The 22,223-nt window shown below is 33.8% G+C and overlaps 1 protein-coding gene and 1 long non-coding RNA gene across 3 annotated transcripts in view; one reads left to right on the top strand and one right to left on the bottom strand.

The window, feature by feature from the left end:
* Positions 1–4,644: 4,644 nt before the first annotated feature.
* The window catches only part of LOC149805998 (B-cell scaffold protein with ankyrin repeats-like), a 30,271-nt gene continuing 12,692 nt past the window's right edge, over positions 4,645–22,223 (bottom strand). For both annotated transcript variants that reach the window (XM_089950819.1, XM_089950820.1), the window contains 2 exons: positions 11,690–11,724; positions 4,645–10,461 (listed from right to left, as the gene is read on the bottom strand). In XM_089950819.1, the coding sequence (XP_089806945.1) occupies positions 10,336–10,461; positions 11,690–11,724 (161 nt within the window). In that variant the 3' untranslated portion in view covers positions 4,645–10,335. The remainder of the gene's footprint in view (positions 10,462–11,689; positions 11,725–22,223) is intronic.
* On the top strand, positions 14,142–21,867 carry LOC149805999 (uncharacterized). The gene is made up of 3 exons (XR_016419836.1): positions 14,142–14,515; positions 17,541–17,752; positions 20,778–21,867. It is a non-coding gene; the product is annotated as an uncharacterized LOC149805999 (long non-coding RNA).

Below are 22,223 nucleotides of genomic sequence, written 5' to 3'. Positions count from 1 at the left end.
AAATAACAGATACCCGAGGTATCTTCACTTTGATGTAATATACTTATAGTTCAAAAATAGCTTATATTTTTCACCTGTGCCTCTGGCACTGAAAACCTTGAATTAAAATATCAGATTTCAGGGGTAATGTCTACATTCTAGCCAATCAAACAAATCTTCCGGGTCACATCTTCCCATTACTGAAATACTTTAAATAGTCTGCGTCAATATCTGACATCGTAAGTCAGTGTCTTTTTATCAGGTGTATGCCGTACACAACAACGTAAATTCAATGGCTGTAACTGTGTTAACGTAAAGGCAATATAAAAAGGAAATTAAAATTGAGGATTATCACGAAACGAACTAATACCCCGACAACAAATATTTTATCAGTTTAAAGAAATAAAAAGAAAAATAATTGATCTAATCAGATTTCTTGCATGAACATGATCCTGATCGATACTGTGTTAATAATAGTGCTATTTATTTTGTACACTTCTGTTCTGCATTTACGTGCCACCCTATTCATCTGTTGATAATTCGATCAAGAACAGTTAATTGTTTTTTGTACATGCGCTCATCCGTGTTTCCTACATTCGTCCATGCAACCATCCAGCCATCTATCTATCTACTGATGTATCTATCTGCGAAAACAGTGTACGGTGTGGGAGATGGTATTAAAATGCAAGAAAATATATTGGTATAATGTATCATCAATGAATTACATTTCCTTGTAGAATGGTAGATAAATATCTCGATCTGTCAAGTAGCAGACCATGCATGTAGATGATTCCTCAACAGAGGTTGTATTATACTATGATCAAAGAAAGGTAAAATTTTATTAAAAATTCTATTGAGAGTTTATCGTATTTGCAACTGAAAAAGTACAGACAATAGTCTGTTGATGGATTATCAATACTGAAAATTTACCCGATTCTATGGGTGCGGAATTGTTTTAGACATTAAGGTAAAGCAACGAAAACGCCGTCACATATTTTTCTCTAAATTGGGTGCATCGAAGTAGGGTCTATGCCGAGAAATATAAGTTTGACCATTTAAAAATTAAAAGTTGATTTTAAAAATATGTTTTGATTGCTTTACATTTGGAGTTTAATGTTGTACTGTGAGTCCTGCAGGTTCATAATTAATATGCAAACAAGAGATGGATTCATTGCGATTAAGGTCAACTTCTGATTGAACTCATTTACAAGTCTATAATGACTGTTGCTCTTCCGGTTTGCTTTGGAAGCCACTAAAGGCTGACACAGCATAGACTTTATTGAAATTTAAAATTGACGTATTCTGAGAAACCTGGTTTCTTACAAAATCAGGCAGAAAGCCAGCGTGAGACATATTTCTGATAATTACAAATTACGCGTATTAAAAGAATTTAAAATTGCAAACGTTATTTATTTATTTTATACGGGGTTTTGCTGTTATTGTTGTTGTTGTTTTGTTTATTGTGGGGGGTTAAGGGGTTGGGGTCCTTTTGTTATTGTTTGTTGGGGTGGCTGTTTTTGTTTTGCTTGCTTAAATTATGCTTTTAACAAGGAAATACTGGAAAATATAATAATTTTATCTAAATTCATACATAATTTTATTATTAGATATATTGATATTGTTTGTAATTTCTACATTTCGTTTTTAAGAAGCATTTTGTTTTCTTTGCATGTTAGCCGGTCAATGAAAGGATTGTTGTTCTTGTAATTTATGCGTGTCAACAACGTATCTGATCGAAATTATCAGTGAACAGATTGTCATGCTAAACACGTTAACATCATAACTATGTTGACATCTCCATGGTTACATGAAAAAGTAATTTTACTTCCCCATCATGAATCTCCGTCTCCAATATTATTTCATGGTAACTTCAATAGTATACATTTTTTGTTTATTAATTCTTTACTTTTGCGTCATCTCCTTTGCATTTTAAATAGACCTGCATGCAAGTTATCTTACTAATCTTAGATTAAATTTATAGCATACGCCCGTGCTGATTTAAAAATGATCAGGCCCGGCCCTAGGGCAAGGCGAACGAGGCAGTCGTCTTCGGTCCCGCGCTTTCAGGCAAAGCAATGTTTTTGCTTGGGGCACCTCACCCTCCTTGATTTGTCTGCAGCATTTGACACAATAGACCATGATATATTACTTCACCGTCTCCAGCATGTATTTGACATTCATGATACAGCTTTACTGTGGTTCAAGTCCTACTTGGTCAACAGGACACAAATTGCATCTGCAAATGGAATACACTCCAGCCCAGTTGATCTATCTTGTGGTGATCCACAGGGGTCTGTTCTTGGATCTGTTCTCTTCATTCTATACACTCAGCCGCTCTCAAGTGGCATAGATCATCATCCAGTGTCTCACCAATTGTATGCTGATGACACCCAAATATACAAATCTAGCCACCCAACTGAAGTTGATGCTACCATCCAAGGAGTAGAGAGGTGCATTTCTGATGTGAAATCATGGGTGACATGTAACAAGCTGCAGATGAATGATGATAAAATGGAGGCCATTCTGATCACAACACAACAGACTTTCTCATTCACATCCTTTACCTCAAACAATAAATATCAGCAACTCCAACATTAAATTCACACAATCAGTACAAAACCTAGATGTTACTCTGGACAGTACTCTCACATTGCACCAGCACGTCATGAACATATGCAAGGTTGCATATCTTGAGCTGAGACGCATCAGCTCAATTCGCAAATATCTTCCAGTTGATGCCAGTAAAACACTTGTGTGCTCATTGGTACTTTCAAGACTGGACTATTGTAACTCAATTCTGTCTGGTTCATCTCAATATCAACTCCAGAAACTTCAAAAAGTTCAAAACACAGCTGCTCGGATCATACTTATAGTACCACGATGAGAGCAAACCTCCTCGCTGCTCTGTACCCTACACTGGCTATCCATTTGATCCAGAATCAAACACAAAATTTGTTCTCTGTACTACGTTTCACTGTCGGACTCTAGTCCAACATACCTATCCAACCTCACCCATGTGTACACACCAGTAAGATACTTACGCTCCTCTTCTGACAATCGTATACTCATTATTCCCACTAAGAAAACGGAGTGATATGTTCTTTTGCATACCAGGCCCAGCAACGTGGAATGAATTGCCCACTGAACTTAGACACAAAGACACAGTGCTCCCATTCAAGAGTGCTCTTAAAACTCACTAATTTCGACTGCAAGAACAAAACTTAAAGACCTAATAATGTTTCCTACCTGAAATATTCTCAGCATGGTTTTTATTTTTTAATGTTTTTCTAATTTCATGTTGTTTTTGTAATAATATTATTATGTTTTTTATGCTATAGTTGTTGTCTAATGTTGTAAAGCGCTTAGAGCTTCTAAAGATTAGGTGCTATACAAAGTCCTCATGATTATAATTATTATTATTATTATCTCTTGCTGCATTGGGCCCCGGATGCTAATTTGGGTCCCGCACATCCTAGGGCCGGGCCTGAAAATAACGAAACAAATGTAGTGCCAGAAACATTTCAAAACATATATGTGTGTTTAATGTGAGTTCAACAATTAACGCTATATATTACAGTGGTTGCCAAATATGTTTGGCCGCTACCTTCAAAATATTTTTCTGAGACTAACGACCGCCTTTCCAAATTTGATAACCCACAGAACCAAATCATTCAGAACGTCTGCGACCCTACAGAACGACCTAGCGAGTCTAATTTGGGTCGCAACATGGGCGTTGAAAACCACTGAATATATTATCAAATGTGTGACTATTTTGGTGTGGCCTAGTGGTCCATGGCATCAGCCTTTCTAAAACACTCACATTTCACGTCTGTCCGCGTAGGTTCTAGTATTGACTTGGCTAACTTGGGTGTGTTAGCTTCCTAGTAGCGTCGCGTGGGTCGTTAATTCTTTTGGGGGGGGGGTTTCTGAGTTCTTCTTCTACCAAATATACTGGTTACCATATATAGCTTACTGTGTGCTGAAAATGGCTTTAAACCCAAATAACAACTTCAGTTTTGCTTGACGCACTTCAATAACTCTAGTGAAAGCTTTTTCTCTCGGCTTTTAACTTCCCATATATACACGAAACAGTACATGCATAACACATGTCAAAACTCTGATATAAATCATATAACCCAACTAATTTACATAATAAAGACACGAATGAATAACACTTGCCTCCACTATCAGGTTTTAGATCCTTGCTGTAGTCTTAAAGAATCCAAACATATGTTATTTGTAATTTGACTTATTTATATTTTTTAAAATGATATAATCGCTGCATTAGTTAGTAATGGAATTATGGAGAATAATTATGATATTTGACAGGCATTGACAAATGGCTAGATTCACTAACTTCATTAATATCAAATAGTGGAAGTCTTATGACCGACTTCAAATCCATAGATCCTCTTTTTCCAATCCTACTTTGTATGACATACTTTACTCACAAGTGTATATTTTGTATGTTTCTTTACAAACTATAAAACAGTAAGATTGTTTTAAGCGAATTGTTTATTTCTATTTCAGTATGGTACAGATTTCTGTAGACTGTGAAATCCTCGTGATAATACCGTACAATACTGTTTACGACATACCGTACAATACTGTTTACGACATACCGTACATACCCGTTTACGATATATAATATTCAAAACAAGTATGAAACTTTTGCAATTATTTTTCTTATTTGCATCTAATTATGTATGAAGTTTTGAACAAAATGGTACATTAAAATTGATGTTATCGATGAAAATAAGCTAATTTTGCTTATTTTGCTCTTGCTTACATGATAGGGCTTGAGGCAGAATCGTGTGTGTGTGTGTGTGTGTGTGTGTGTGTGTGTGTGTGTGTAATGACATTAATTGTGGGGAAATTAGAAGTCTTAGAATACAAGAGTGAAGTCAACTTAAATTTCAAATTGTTGCATTAAGTGAAAGAAATATAAATTGAAAGTATTTCTTTTCATTTATTTGCAATGAAGTTAAAAATAAGTGATGACTAAGTAAATTCGCGTTCTTCCATATTAAACAATAAGCAAATATTTTAACCTATGACTTCCATGAAGCTCATCTGTTCCATCTATTTTCAAACTGTAAGGTTTACATTGACACCACAAGAAGCATTATGGTAAATTTCATGTTCCTGTCCTTCAACTTAACATTGGATGCTATGTTGTCAAAATGTAGTCTGCTTTTTTTAAAATAGCTCCTTTTCATCATAAGGGGAGAGGAGGGGCTTTGACACTAATGAACGTTGTTCTGTGGGGAGAAATACAGGAGAATTATTCAGAAGGACTGTTTTGATGATTGCGATTTAACTGTTTCAACTATACAGCCAAAATGAAGTCGAACAATAATAACGCCTGTATGTTCTTTATGGGGGCACTCTACAGATACTATGAACTTCTGCGAGAGTGGCGGGAGTAAGGTAAAGTTTTTACATTTGCTAATCGTACATTGGAGAGAATGTTGATATATCGCTATGTTTGAGAAGTGAACATCTTAAGTAAGACCAAGCTGTATACTCTATAACCCATATTACACCCACCAATCATGCAACATAAAAAAGGGAATTAAAGGTTCTTTAAACAACACCTAATATATACAATGTCTTTTTTAAATAGCCAGTAACGCCAGCGAGGAAACCCAGGAAAATGTTTTACTTTAAAATTCTAACCCTATGCAAAATACGAAACTGTTGATTTATATCGCGTTAATTTTATAACTAATCCTGCCTGCTGATGTGGTTAATTGATTGAAAACAGCATTTGTTTTATGTTGGAATGTAATAGCATCGTCATCGTCATGCAGTTCTATTTAAAACTGTCATTCGTTTACTTAATTTACTTACATATACTGCTGGGTGTGGGGATATAACTTTTCAATAAACAATTTCATATTTACTTATGCTAAAATTTATAATTCATATGTATGTATGTATGTATGTATGTATGTATGTATGTATGTATGCCCTTCAAAAGAGATTTCATTCAATTATTTTCATCATTACATTATATTAATTGAAATTAGAACATACAGCACACCAAACATATAAATATATTTCCAAAAGTATAATGCTTGTATATGTATATATATATATATATATATATATATATATATATATATATATATATATATATATATATGTCATCTTTAAGATTATATTTTCTACTTCAAAAATATCATATTAAATATGGAAAACATGGCAATGTAAAAATATATCTTATCTTACCGATAAGGCTTTTTGTTGGGGGGGGGGGGGGCATCCAATGATTTATGCACAAGTACATTATATAATTAATAAATGCAGTGTAAAATATTCGGGGACCATGGTGTGCCGAGTGGTCTAAAGCGCTTGAGTTTACCAATTACTGCCATCTCACCTCTGTCCGCATGGATTCCAGTATCGGACTCGGCCAATGTGAGTATGTGAAAAAGCTTGTCAGTAGCTTCCCGTGGGTATTTATATGTGTACATGGAAGTATTTATGAAAATAAGAAAATAAATTGGTAAAACGTACATAAATATTCTTGACATGGACTATTTTGAGGAAAACATGTATATATAGTCACATGAGCGTGATAACTCACCGGAAAGGAAACTTTAAAAGGACAACGATCACGAAATATGCTAAACACATGCTAAAAACCTGCAACAAATTGGAACAATTTGAACTATTTACAAGTGCCTTTCATGGTTTAGTAAGTTTGAATCATACCAAGGAAACTGCTTTAAAACCATTGCTGGCAAAAACTGGTTATCTGGCTGGGATGTCATATTGTTGTCCACCTTCAACTATAAGTAGTTCCAGGCTTCCGGGAAATGGATTTTTATATAACTGGATTCACGTATGAATGGATGAATGTGTGTGTGTGTGTGTGTGTGTGTGTGTGTGTGTTCAAAAGCAAAACCCTCTTTGAATCGTTCCCTATTTTCTTTATTTATTTCATGATCAAGCCACTTAATCATGAACTTTATCAACTTGAATGCCGACTCTAATGTTGGTTTTGATAGTCAATAGTTATTCCTTTAATTGCTTAAAATGAAAGAGATTATTTTTCTTTTAGTTTATTGAGTTCAAGAATGTAGTTTAATAAATAGTAATCTCAAGAATAAAGACAAGTGAAGCGTGATTTGAAGAATCAAAATTGGGAGTTTAAAAGTGCACTCGAGTTGCGTGATTTCCGAGTCAAACCGTAAGTGGCTTGAGAACATCTGAGAAGTTCCGAATCGCATGCTACGAAAGAATTGTGGCACGCCAAATTGTTCAAAATGGACGAGCTGGAGAGACCCCAGGGTGAGCTGGAGAAATCGTTGGGTGAGCTGAAGAAAGCAAGCTGGACAGACTGTAGGACGATCTGGGGAGAGTGTAACATGAGCTGGAGAGATCGCAGCAGGAGCTGAAGAGGAATGGGATGTGATGTGATTTTTATTTTTAACGTAGCTTTAACAATTTTTCAGTCATATCGCTACGATGTCTGCAATGTGGCAGTTTATAGTGATGTCTAGCACTAGGGCATCATGCCGCAGACATGTAGCATGATGTCCCACCCAGTCACATTATCCTGGCACCAGGCCGACCAGTCCTAACACTAACCTCTTAATGCTGAACGCCAGGCGAGGCAGCTGTTAGTACCATTTTTTAAGTCTCTGGTATGACTCGGCCGGGGATCGAACCCACGACCTCCCGCATCCGAGGCGGACGCTCTAACCACTAGGCCACCGGAGCGGTCTGGAGAGGACGAGATGGAGTAATTGATATATAGTTGTAAAGAGGAATAAAATGATGGATGACTTTATTTGGAAACTGTGAATTACGGTTTTCAAACAATATCAGAAAATTGACTTTTTCGAACCCGGGTAAAATTCACTGCGTTATTATTTTCATACCATTGCATTCGGACATCAGGCAATGGTGACCCAAACCGATGCGAAACGGGACAATTAAGATAGATGATCCCATCTCCTGTCCGCATCGTTAACTGCCATCAGACTTTGTACCGATTTTGACTAGTAAACATGAAAGATACCAACAAGTGTATATATATATATATATATATATATATATATATATATATATATATATATATATATAGAGAGAGAGAGAGAGAGAGAGAGAGAGAAACAGAAACCTATATCAATTCAGTACTGTTGCCGGTGATTATATACTTCAACTGTCCTGTTTGCCACTGGTTTGAGTCAGCCCTGTTTGATGACTTTTTAGCAATTGCTAATCAAGCGTTTAATTAGTTATTGCTGAATCAAAGAAATATGATGCCCTGATATGTAAGCTCTTAATATGACAATATCAGAATTCATCGCGCTTACCGCGAAAAAGACTTAATATAAAAATATGTAGCTGAAGTTTCGTGCATCTAATTTCATCCTGATCTTGCACTGGTCAATATTTACGATTTCTCTAGAATTCTTGCAAAACCTTTGTCAATTTTATCATAAAGGATCTCAACGTTTTACACTTGCACCGCTATGAATCAACAGATATGTGTGCTGTAATGTCCATTTGATTCCTTGACGCAGATGTGAAAGAAGTTTTACAGGATCTTTACTGGCTCATTTCGACGTAATAATTGCTCAATTATCTTCTAAATCACTACGAAATTTATGTAACTCAAATCCATATACTTTTGTAATTATCATGTTTTATGATAGACTCAGTAGCAATAGTACGAGTGATATGGCGATAACGTACGCATGCATCTCCACTTTCCCGTGCTATTTCAGCCCGCTTGGTCCGTGTAGAAATAGTGATATAATATTACGATATCATGATTATATATAAGGACATCACTGTCTAACTGAGAAATCTTTTAATTATTATTTTTACTTTATAAGGATTGAAAACTAGGATCACTTCAATCTTGGCTATCGCTTCATTGACTTCTGTGTATGTTTCCTCGACGGCGTTGACGTCTTCAGCTCTTTCAACAATCATAGGTTCGGCGAATATTTGCCTGTGAGCGATAATACTCGCGAACAGATCCGCATTGCGAGCAAAGCTGATAACGCAACTTTACTCCGATACCAGATTTAAAACACAGTCAAGATCAGCGAATAATTCCGGTAGATGTGAATTACAGAAATTATAATAGCTTACCTTTTCCATGTCATACACCTTTGCAGTGCTCATGTCCTAACCCATCTATTTTTCTATATATGCGAGAACTTTATCGTACAGCGCCATGTCTTCACTTATGATAATCTGCAATACCATACGATGGTCTTGCAAATATATCGCAGAGCAGTCAGAATAATCAATAACACACATATTAGTAAACTCATGTAACGTGTACTTTAAGTCGATGTTGGTCCAGCTGAGCCGAAATCATCCATCACTATGCACTGATCCAACCCTCATTCTGCCGTGTACAGCGTTAAATCTAATCATGTAAATGTTTTGGATTGTTTGTATTTCTCATCTAGGGTTTTTGTTTCTATAGACCTGGAAAGGGTTTATCAAAATTTCTCTCACTGGGATGCCGTTATATTAATACTGAAAGTATCTGTATTATTGTCTTATTATGGTCTTTGCTGTCGTCACTGGTGATGTAATGTGCGGAAATAGTCATGAGGGTAGAAAGTTGCACAGGAGTTACAAGACAGTATATGTGTAGTTCTGTCTTCTTGCGATTCTGAAGCGATAAAAGACGCGTGAGCAAAATCGAATCGAGCGGATGGTTGTGGTCACGCTTGCACTCTATGTGTTCATTTATATTACCGATACGGTGATTTCATGTTGTCAGAGATTTCGCCGTACTTTATTGATAAAACGTCCGACTCCTGTGGAATGATGTAACCTAGATCAGTACCAAAAAAAGTCAATAGAAAACATATATTAGATATATAAAAGATTCCAAAGCATCAACCCAAAATCAAGCATCACTACAAACATTTTGCTTGTAATGCAATACGCAGTTGTATGGTAACATGTATTTAAAAAGCTAAAATAAATTCTATTCAATGGGAAGCTCAGTACAGCATACGTACGATATGTCACTAGTAATGTGCATTGGTTAAGTTTATATTACTTATCTATATTATTTTAGTTACTTTCTAATATCTGTAAATATTTAGAGATATCTGGATTCTTCCTACTGATGTTGTCACAAGCGTTAACTAATTGTGTTAACACCACATGATATCCAAATACATTTCATCGTGTCTTGTCTGTGTCCTGCTTGAATTCATTTCTCAAAGAAACAAGAATGCATATTCAGTTCACCCCTAACTTGTGTCTTTCTGAAAACAATTAAAAACTCTAGTGCTCTGAGCTATTTTTCAAAGAAGAGTTTTTCCTCATTAGGTTTTGATCTATTCCATGATGTCTGGAGAGAGTCTATTTCTTCATAAGGGCGTACTTTTTGCATAATTTTTCTTTTCTGGAAGAAAACTTGTACGATGGTGGCATACTTCTGTATCTCCAGTCTGGTTCATTTTCATGAGCCGTACTATCTTCAGATATCTGTTTGGGAATAAAGCACTATCAAAATCAAAATGCTACGCACTTTCCTCGCACATATTGTCAACAGCTATACATATATGTATGTTTAGAAACAATTTGAAGGTAATCATAATATGATAGGTTGTGTATATCTGCATTATACATTAGTATCATTATGTTCATGACAGGTTCCCTATTAATATAATTTACATGACAGGCTCGCCATTAGTTTTGTATTTTCTACCAGACAGATTCACCATTAGTTTAATTTCTACCAGATAGATTCCACATTAGTATTATTTCTACCAGACAGATACCCCATTAGTATATTATCTACAAAACAGATTCCCCATCAGTATTTTCTCTACCAGATAGATTCCACATTAGTATTATTTCTACCAGACAGATGCCACATTATTACTATTACTATTATTATTATTATTATTATCTTGCAAGTTCCCTATTGGTAAAATTTACATGACAGGTTCCCCATTATTATTATTATCTACCTGACAGCTTTCATATTAGTATTATCATGTACCCTCCAAGTTCCCCGTTAGTATTAGTATGTATTTGATATCTACCTCAGTAATTCTACTTTAAAACAATTGTATAAAGGAACCAAAAAGAAGTACATATATGCTATATTAGTAGATGACTTAGTTTCCAGTACACAAAGCCCACACAACTTCTAAATGTGTAGGCAAGACTTGTATATTGTGTAGGCATGTCAGGGTCAATGTTGTGATTTGACATCATGGGTGGAACTAATAGTGTACATCATAATCCAATAGCGTATTGTACAAATAGCAAGTAAGTCTACGCTGTTCAAACTTGGATTCGTGTTATAGAGTAGAAATGAAAACACATGTAGTAGCATGCGTAAACTTACAATGAAAATACATCACAATTCCTTAGGAAAAACAAAAATTATTCCTTTTTTTATGAGTAGGAACGAGGTGTCCTTGTACTATATGTTCAATAAGAATTTAAACATTTAGGAAATGATACGTTCCAATATTCGTAAAACAAAGCTATGATTTCTAGCAAAACAAATTATAAATCAACAATTAAAAAAATATTGGACAATTTTAAGCAGCCTTTGTTCGCTGGTAATGGTTGATAGATATGACAAACTAAAGTTTGAAATCTAAACTTGTATAAGCTATTGAACTAAATTAGCATAATTAGATGTGAAGTATTCTATTATAACTGATGGATTGCGTGAAGTTTATATTCCCGTACTTACCTCATCACTGATTCCACTGTCTCGAGTCGTCTGTCCTGTAACAAAAAAAATGCATGTCACAAATCAACAAAACAGCAGCAATAGCAAATAATTGTAATTTTTGCACAATATCCCATCCTAGTACTATGCTGAGTCATTAATACTGTATTCTGCATCATCCGCAAGTTACGAGTTCAGGTATACATTTTGTTGTGATCCCTCAAGTGTACATACTAACAAATACTGGTGTACATTTTGTTTTTACGCACAAATGTACATCATAATATATACTGGTATACATATTGTTTTGATCCTCAAAGTGTACGTCCTAACAAATACTGGTGTACATTTTCTTTTGATCCCCAAAAAGAACGTCCTAATAAATGGAATTACATCACAATTAATACTTCCAGTTCAGTACCCACGAATGTAGTTCTAGTCTATTTTTAGAACATTTTTTCCTCTCTCATTTTGATGGTGATAGAAGAGTTTTATTTATGCAGTTTTGGTAGGGATTTAAAGGTAACTGTTTATTCTTGATAATATGAGCTCAGGGTGTTGTTGTCTGTATGTATTTTGGCGACAGTGCACAGTGAGTAATAAGGCCTTGGTGATGATCCGGAAGTGAAATACGTGTTCTGGTTACATGCTGTTATGTTGACAGTCAATGATCTAAAAAAAGAGCAGGTCAACCTTTGACAAGAACTTAACCGTGAAGTCATCTTTGAAGGTATTTTAGATTAACATATGATTTGCATTGATTGTCACACAGTGGAAAGGTCAGTACTGAGAAACAAATGTAGAGAACATATAGTAAAATTAATTGTGTACTATGTCCTGTAAGGGCAGTATTTGAGCAAAGTTTAAATTGGTATAAAATCTTTATTATTAAAGATAGACACATGAAATTTTAATATGTCATGTATATTGACTTTTAAAATATAAGAATGAAATTAAAAGTAAAAAATTAATTTTTATTTTAAAAATTTTAATAAAATTTAAAAAAAATTAAAAAAAAAAATTAAAAAACCCCTAAAATGCACATATATAATATTTTTGGGAATCATATTAAATGTTATCAGCATGTATGTATTCCTACACCATATAAAAGCTCCAATGGTGGATTTTTGTCACATTTTGTCAGAGAAAATATCTTTGTAGTCAAAATGAGACCTTCATTAAAAATACATGAAGACAAAATTATAATTTGTATTGGCCATTCAGACTATTTATTAGGGGTCCAATCAGTTAATTTATGTGTTTATGATGGGGTCACTTCCTGAGTAACAAATATCTGCTTGTATAGCCTTCAGTAATTGTTTATAAACATAGTTATAAGGTATTTAGTGAGAGGACAGCGATGAAAACTTTATACTAGAACCTACTCAAGTTCTCTACTAAATCATTTTAAACTGTCTGAGAATGAAATACAGGTCAAAGGGATAAAATATGCTTCCCCCAGGTATATTTACCCTTGGATGTAAGAAAAAAGCAAAATGATGTAAGTTGAATACAAAATGCATTCCATTTTATTGTTCAGTTAGGTTAAGATATTGATTGGTGTAGTGCGGCATTGTGGCCTATATGATGTTATGGGAATTCTAATGATCCATCTTGCTTTATGCATTATTAATTACTAATACTATTTGTTAATTGACACTCTAAAGATTACATAAGAAGCATTCAAACAAATTATTTGAATTTAACTTTGTACATGGTTACATATCCCACATGTACAAATATCCATCCATTTTAGAATGTTTGGGATCAAAAGTTCACATTCAGTACATCATATAGGCTGACATTTTACCTATAGTGAACCTGTAAAGCACATTTATGGCTATGTGCACTGAAAATATCCCAAAATGTTATTTTCATCATGAATATGCCTATGTATGGTAACATATTTCAATTTAGTACTTTGACAGAGTGCGGTATTGAAACATCAGCTGATATCTGATTCCATTCAATCAATGAGCTTAATAATTGGTAACCAACACTCTTCAAAATACCATATAAATGTTCAAATAGATAATTTGATTTATGTTTGCATATTTGATCTTAACAAGTACATTGTATATGTCCCACATATGCAAATTTCCATCCTTGTTTACAAGTTTTGGGGATGAGAATTTCACATTTAGCTGATGATATAGGATTTATTGGTACTTATAGTTGATTTTTATGACCACATTTGGCTGTATTCACTTGCAATATCCAAAATTGTTATTTCCCTCATGAATAAGAATGCTTATAGTAACACATTCTAATTTAGTATATTGTCACTTGACTTTCCTGTATACTGGTATGTAATAATGTTTACACCAATGATCAAACCTCACCGCCCCAACATTGCCTTAAACTTTATGATACATAGTCTACCTGATTAGTTATTTAACTTGTAAATGGCTAAATGTGCTTCTAGAAACCTCATATACTTTTAGGATGAATTTAACACTTTAATACATGGCCATTGCTTCACATTTCTGAGTGTCACTCTGTCAAGTTTAATATTTTCCCCCATGCTTGCAACCTTAATGTTAATTTGAAATCACCATATCTAACACATTTTAACTTCATTTACATAGATCTTACTGTTTTCTAGAATTAAGTGAAACATATTGCATCTTTTCAGGTCTAGCCTGGTATCTGGAACAAAGTGTTAGAGTTGGATTAGCTTGGAAGCTCTCCTGAGTAGTCTGGTGGTAATAGCATGGTTTCATAAGGGCATGTGCAGTGTACTACCATAAGTGACCAAGATTAGTTCATATCACCACACTGATACATGGCACCTCAAAGACATGGCTTAGGTTTTCATGAGAGAGATCAGCACCATTTTTCAGTAAGGTAGAACCTCCCTAGAAGCTATTTTCCTATCCCATTGCCACCTTTTGTTGTTATCGACATTGAAATGGAATGCATTTTTGCTATAAAACATGGTAGTGGTCCCATTAGAACTTTAAATCTGAATGTGCTATTAGTTATGGAAACAACTGCCTAAGTACCTGACACAATAAATGTGGAACATAGCACCTGTCAGTGTTTCTTTAGTGTGTACACCTATATGCATCTGGACAGGCATATTGCGGTTTGCTGCCAAAATCACTATGAGCTATGATGCTTCACTACCCCTGGGGAAAATGTTATCAGTTATACAGACCCAAACTACCATTTGTTTTAAATATCATTCATTAGTCAACTTTTCTGTCTAAAATTTGTCAAACTGTGTTTTAAAACTTGTATGAAAATTTAAGTTTTCAATAAAATTTAGTTTTTAAAATTTAAATGTTTATTTAATTTGCCATTAAAACTGAATTTATCAACATTTGTAATTTTCAAACACATTTTCAGACAGGGCTTATCTTGTATCACAATTAGGTTTTTACTGCATTGAAAAATTCCTATAATTAAGGAAGATATAGCAAATTTAGTTTTGGTTTCTCAAGAGCACTTGGACCAGAACTTGCACCCTGTGGAACACCAGCACTACATACTTTCTGACAGGTGTCACATGTTTTCCTTGCAAGGAAATTCGAAAAGACTTCATGTATAAAGTTGAAATAGGTATAGCATGCAAATATAAAAGTTTGACTAAAATTGGCGTAAAACATGGAGCCTGTCAGGAATTACATCACAATTAATACTTCCAGTTCAGTACCCACGAATGTAGTTCTAGTCTATTTTTAGAACATTTTTTCCTCTCTCATTTTGATGGTGATAGAAGAGTTTTATTTATGCAGTTTTGGTAGGGATTTAAAGGTAACTGTTTATTCTTGATAATATGAGCTCAGGGTGTTGTTGTCTGTATGTATTTTGGCGACAGTGCACAGTGAGTAATAAGGCCTTGGTGATGATCCGGAAGTGAAATACGTGTTCTGGTTACATGCTGTTATGTTGACAGTCAATGATCTAAAAAAAGAGCAGGTCAACCTTTGACAAGAACTTAACCGTGAAGTCATCTTTGAAGGTATTTTAGATTAACATATGATTTGCATTGATTGTCACACAGTGGAAAGGTCAGTACTGAGAAACAAATGTAGAGAACATATAGTAAAATTAATTGTGTACTATGTCCTGTAAGGGCAGTATTTGAGCAAAGTTTAAATTGGTATAAAATCTTTATTATTAAAGATAGACACATGAAATTTTAATATGTCATGTATATTGACTTTTAAAATATAAGAATGAAATTAAAAGTAAAAAATTAATTTTTATTTTAAAAATTTTAATAAAATTTAAAAAAAATTAAAAAAAAAAATTAAAAAACCCCTAAAATGCACATATATAATATTTTTGGGAATCATATTAAATGTTATCAGCATGTATGTATTCCTACACCATATAAAAGCTCCAATGGTGGATTTTTGTCACATTTTGTCAGAGAAAATATCTTTGTAGTCAAAATGAGACCTTCATTAAAAATACATGAAGACAAAATTATAATTTGTATTGGCCATTCAGACTATTTATTAGGGGTCCAATCAGTTAATTTATGTGTTTATGATGGGGTCACTTCCTGAGTAACAAATATCTGCTTGTATAGCCTTCAGTAATTGTTTATAAACATAGTTATAAGGTATTTAGTGAGAGGACAGCGATGAAAACTTTATACTAGAACCTACTCAAGTTCTCTACTAAATCATTTTAAACTGTCTGAGAATGAAATACAGGTCAAAGGGATAAAATATGCTTCCCCCAGGTATATTTACCCTTGGATGTAAGAAAAAAGCAAAATGATGTAAGTTGAATACAAAATGCATTCCATTTTATTGTTCAGTTAGGTTAAGATATTGATTGGTGTAGTGCGGCATTGTGGCCTATATGATGTTATGGGAATTCTAATGATCCATCTTGCTTTATGCATTATTAATTACTAATACTATTTGTTAATTGACACTCTAAAGATTACATAAGAAGCATTCAAACAAATTATTTGAATTTAACTTTGTACATGGTTACATATCCCACATGTACAAATATCCATCCATTTTAGAATGTTTGGGATCAAAAGTTCACATTCAGTACATCATATAGGCTGACATTTTACCTATAGTGAACCTGTAAAGCACATTTATGGCTATGTGCACTGAAAATATCCCAAAATGTTATTTTCATCATGAATATGCCTATGTATGGTAACATATTTCAATTTAGTACTTTGACAGAGTGCGGTATTGAAACATCAGCTGATATCTGATTCCATTCAATCAATGAGCTTAATAATTGGTAACCAACACTCTTCAAAATACCATATAAATGTTCAAATAGATAATTTGATTTATGTTTGCATATTTGATCTTAACAAGTACATTGTATATGTCCCACATATGCAAATTTCCATCCTTGTTTACAAGTTTTGGGGATGAGAATTTCACATTTAGCTGATGATATAGGATTTATTGGTACTTATAGTTGATTTTTATGACCACATTTGGCTGTATTCACTTGCAATATCCAAAATTGTTATTTCCCTCATGAATAAGAATGCTTATAGTAACACATTCTAATTTAGTATATTGTCACTTGACTTTCCTGTATACTGGTATGTAATAATGTTTACACCAATGATCAAACCTCACCGCCCCAACATTGCCTTAAACTTTATGATACATAGTCTACCTGATTAGTTATTTAACTTGTAAATGGCTAAATGTGCTTCTAGAAACCTCATATACTTTTAGGATGAATTTAACACTTTAATACATGGCCATTGCTTCACATTTCTGAGTGTCACTCTGTCAAGTTTAATATTTTCCCCCATGCTTGCAACCTTAATGTTAATTTGAAATCACCATATCTAACACATTTTAACTTCATTTACATAGATCTTACTGTTTTCTAGAATTAAGTGAAACATATTGCATCTTTTCAGGTCTAGCCTGGTATCTGGAACAAAGTGTTAGAGTTGGATTAGCTTGGAAGCTCTCCTGAGTAGTCTGGTGGTAATAGCATGGTTTCATAAGGGCATGTGCAGTGTACTACCATAAGTGACCAAGATTAGTTCATATCACCACACTGATACATGGCACCTCAAAGACATGGCTTAGGTTTTCATGAGAGAGATCAGCACCATTTTTCAGTAAGGTAGAACCTCCCTAGAAGCTATTTTCCTATCCCATTGCCACCTTTTGTTGTTATCGACATTGAAATGGAATGCATTTTTGCTATAAAACATGGTAGTGGTCCCATTAGAACTTTAAATCTGAATGTGCTATTAGTTATGGAAACAACTGCCTAAGTACCTGACACAATAAATGTGGAACATAGCACCTGTCAGTGTTTCTTTAGTGTGTACACCTATATGCATCTGGACAGGCATATTGCGGTTTGCTGCCAAAATCACTATGAGCTATGATGCTTCACTACCCCTGGGGAAAATGTTATCAGTTATACAGACCCAAACTACCATTTGTTTTAAATATCATTCATTAGTCAACTTTTCTGTCTAAAATTTGTCAAACTGTGTTTTAAAACTTGTATGAAAATTTAAGTTTTCAATAAAATTTAGTTTTTAAAATTTAAATGTTTATTTAATTTGCCATTAAAACTGAATTTATCAACATTTGTAATTTTCAAACACATTTTCAGACAGGGCTTATCTTGTATCACAATTAGGTTTTTACTGCATTGAAAAATTCCTATAATTAAGGAAGATATAGCAAATTTAGTTTTGGTTTCTCAAGAGCACTTGGACCAGAACTTGCACCCTGTGGAACACCAGCACTACATACTTTCTGACAGGTGTCACATGTTTTCCTTGCAAGGAAATTCGAAAAGACTTCATGTATAAAGTTGAAATAGGTATAGCATGCAAATATAAAAGTTTGACTAAAATTGGCGTAAAACATGGAGCCTGTCAGGAATTACATCACAATTAATACTTCCAGTTCAGTACCCACGAATGTAGTTCTAGTCTATTTTTAGAACATTTTTTCCTCTCTCATTTTGATGGTGATAGAAGAGTTTTATTTATGCAGTTTTGGTAGGGATTTAAAGGTAACTGTTTATTCTTGATAATATGAGCTCAGGGTGTTGTTGTCTGTATGTATTTTGGCGACAGTGCACAGTGAGTAATAAGGCCTTGGTGATGATCCGGAAGTGAAATACGTGTTCTGGTTACATGCTGTTATGTTGACAGTCAATGATCTAAAAAAAGAGCAGGTCAACCTTTGACAAGAACTTAACCGTGAAGTCATCTTTGAAGGTATTTTAGATTAACATATGATTTGCATTGATTGTCACACAGTGGAAAGGTCAGTACTGAGAAACAAATGTAGAGAACATATAGTAAAATTAATTGTGTACTATGTCCTGTAAGGGCAGTATTTGAGCAAAGTTTAAATTGGTATAAAATCTTTATTATTAAAGATAGACACATGAAATTTTAATATGTCATGTATATTGACTTTTAAAATATAAGAATGAAATTAAAAGTAAAAAATTAATTTTTATTTTAAAAATTTTAATAAAATTTAAAAAAAATTAAAAAAAAAAATTAAAAAACCCCTAAAATGCACATATATAATATTTTTGGGAATCATATTAAATGTTATCAGCATGTATGTATTCCTACACCATATAAAAGCTCCAATGGTGGATTTTTGTCACATTTTGTCAGAGAAAATATCTTTGTAGTCAAAATGAGACCTTCATTAAAAATACATGAAGACAAAATTATAATTTGTATTGGCCATTCAGACTATTTATTAGGGGTCCAATCAGTTAATTTATGTGTTTATGATGGGGTCACTTCCTGAGTAACAAATATCTGCTTGTATAGCCTTCAGTAATTGTTTATAAACATAGTTATAAGGTATTTAGTGAGAGGACAGCGATGAAAACTTTATACTAGAACCTACTCAAGTTCTCTACTAAATCATTTTAAACTGTCTGAGAATGAAATACAGGTCAAAGGGATAAAATATGCTTCCCCCAGGTATATTTACCCTTGGATGTAAGAAAAAAGCAAAATGATGTAAGTTGAATACAAAATGCATTCCATTTTATTGTTCAGTTAGGTTAAGATATTGATTGGTGTAGTGCGGCATTGTGGCCTATATGATGTTATGGGAATTCTAATGATCCATCTTGCTTTATGCATTATTAATTACTAATACTATTTGTTAATTGACACTCTAAAGATTACATAAGAAGCATTCAAACAAATTATTTGAATTTAACTTTGTACATGGTTACATATCCCACATGTACAAATATCCATCCATTTTAGAATGTTTGGGATCAAAAGTTCACATTCAGTACATCATATAGGCTGACATTTTACCTATAGTGAACCTGTAAAGCACATTTATGGCTATGTGCACTGAAAATATCCCAAAATGTTATTTTCATCATGAATATGCCTATGTATGGTAACATATTTCAATTTAGTACTTTGACAGAGTGCGGTATTGAAACATCAGCTGATATCTGATTCCATTCAATCAATGAGCTTAATAATTGGTAACCAACACTCTTCAAAATACCATATAAATGTTCAAATAGATAATTTGATTTATGTTTGCATATTTGATCTTAACAAGTACATTGTATATGTCCCACATATGCAAATTTCCATCCTTGTTTACAAGTTTTGGGGATGAGAATTTCACATTTAGCTGATGATATAGGATTTATTGGTACTTATAGTTGATTTTTATGACCACATTTGGCTGTATTCACTTGCAATATCCAAAATTGTTATTTCCCTCATGAATAAGAATGCTTATAGTAACACATTCTAATTTAGTATATTGTCACTTGACTTTCCTGTATACTGGTATGTAATAATGTTTACACCAATGATCAAACCTCACCGCCCCAACATTGCCTTAAACTTTATGATACATAGTCTACCTGATTAGTTATTTAACTTGTAAATGGCTAAATGTGCTTCTAGAAACCTCATATACTTTTAGGATGAATTTAACACTTTAATACATGGCCATTGCTTCACATTTCTGAGTGTCACTCTGTCAAGTTTAATATTTTCCCCCATGCTTGCAACCTTAATGTTAATTTGAAATCACCATATCTAACACATTTTAACTTCATTTACATAGATCTTACTGTTTTCTAGAATTAAGTGAAACATATTGCATCTTTTCAGGTCTAGCCTGGTATCTGGAACAAAGTGTTAGAGTTGGATTAGCTTGGAAGCTCTCCTGAGTAGTCTGGTGGTAATAGCATGGTTTCATAAGGGCATGTGCAGTGTACTACCATAAGTGACCAAGATTAGTTCATATCACCACACTGATACATGGCACCTCAAAGACATGGCTTAGGTTTTCATGAGAGAGATCAGCACCATTTTTCAGTAAGGTAGAACCTCCCTAGAAGCTATTTTCCTATCCCATTGCCACCTTTTGTTGTTATCGACATTGAAATGGAATGCATTTTTGCTATAAAACATGGTAGTGGTCCCATTAGAACTTTAAATCTGAATGTGCTATTAGTTATGGAAACAACTGCCTAAGTACCTGACACAATAAATGTGGAACATAGCACCTGTCAGTGTTTCTTTAGTGTGTACACCTATATGCATCTGGACAGGCATATTGCGGTTTGCTGCCAAAATCACTATGAGCTATGATGCTTCACTACCCCTGGGGAAAATGTTATCAGTTATACAGACCCAAACTACCATTTGTTTTAAATATCATTCATTAGTCAACTTTTCTGTCTAAAATTTGTCAAACTGTGTTTTAAAACTTGTATGAAAATTTAAGTTTTCAATAAAATTTAGTTTTTAAAATTTAAATGTTTATTTAATTTGCCATTAAAACTGAATTTATCAACATTTGTAATTTTCAAACACATTTTCAGACAGGGCTTATCTTGTATCACAATTAGGTTTTTACTGCATTGAAAAATTCCTATAATTAAGGAAGATATAGCAAATTTAGTTTTGGTTTCTCAAGAGCACTTGGACCAGAACTTGCACCCTGTGGAACACCAGCACTACATACTTTCTGACAGGTGTCACATGTTTTCCTTGCAAGGAAATTCGAAAAGACTTCATGTATAAAGTTGAAATAGGTATAGCATGCAAATATAAAAGTTTGACTAAAATTGGCGTAAAACATGGAGCCTGTCAGGAATTACATCACAATTAATACTTCCAGTTCAGTACCCACGAATGTAGTTCTAGTCTATTTTTAGAACATTTTTTCCTCTCTCATTTTGATGGTGATAGAAGAGTTTTATTTATGCAGTTTTGGTAGGGATTTAAAGGTAACTGTTTATTCTTGATAATATGAGCTCAGGGTGTTGTTGTCTGTATGTATTTTGGCGACAGTGCACAGTGAGTAATAAGGCCTTGGTGATGATCCGGAAGTGAAATACGTGTTCTGGTTACATGCTGTTATGTTGACAGTCAATGATCTAAAAAAAGAGCAGGTCAACCTTTGACAAGAACTTAACCGTGAAGTCATCTTTGAAGGTATTTTAGATTAACATATGATTTGCATTGATTGTCACACAGTGGAAAGGTCAGTACTGAGAAACAAATGTAGAGAACATATAGTAAAATTAATTGTGTACTATGTCCAAATAC

The sequence above is a fragment of the Sinohyriopsis cumingii genome, chromosome 2, assembly GCF_028554795.1.
Source record: "Sinohyriopsis cumingii isolate HCF-2022 chromosome 2, ASM2855479v2, whole genome shotgun sequence".
Classification (NCBI taxonomy): Eukaryota; Metazoa; Mollusca; class Bivalvia; order Unionida; family Unionidae; genus Sinohyriopsis; species Sinohyriopsis cumingii.
This window is presented reverse-complemented; position numbering and strand designations above follow the sequence as displayed.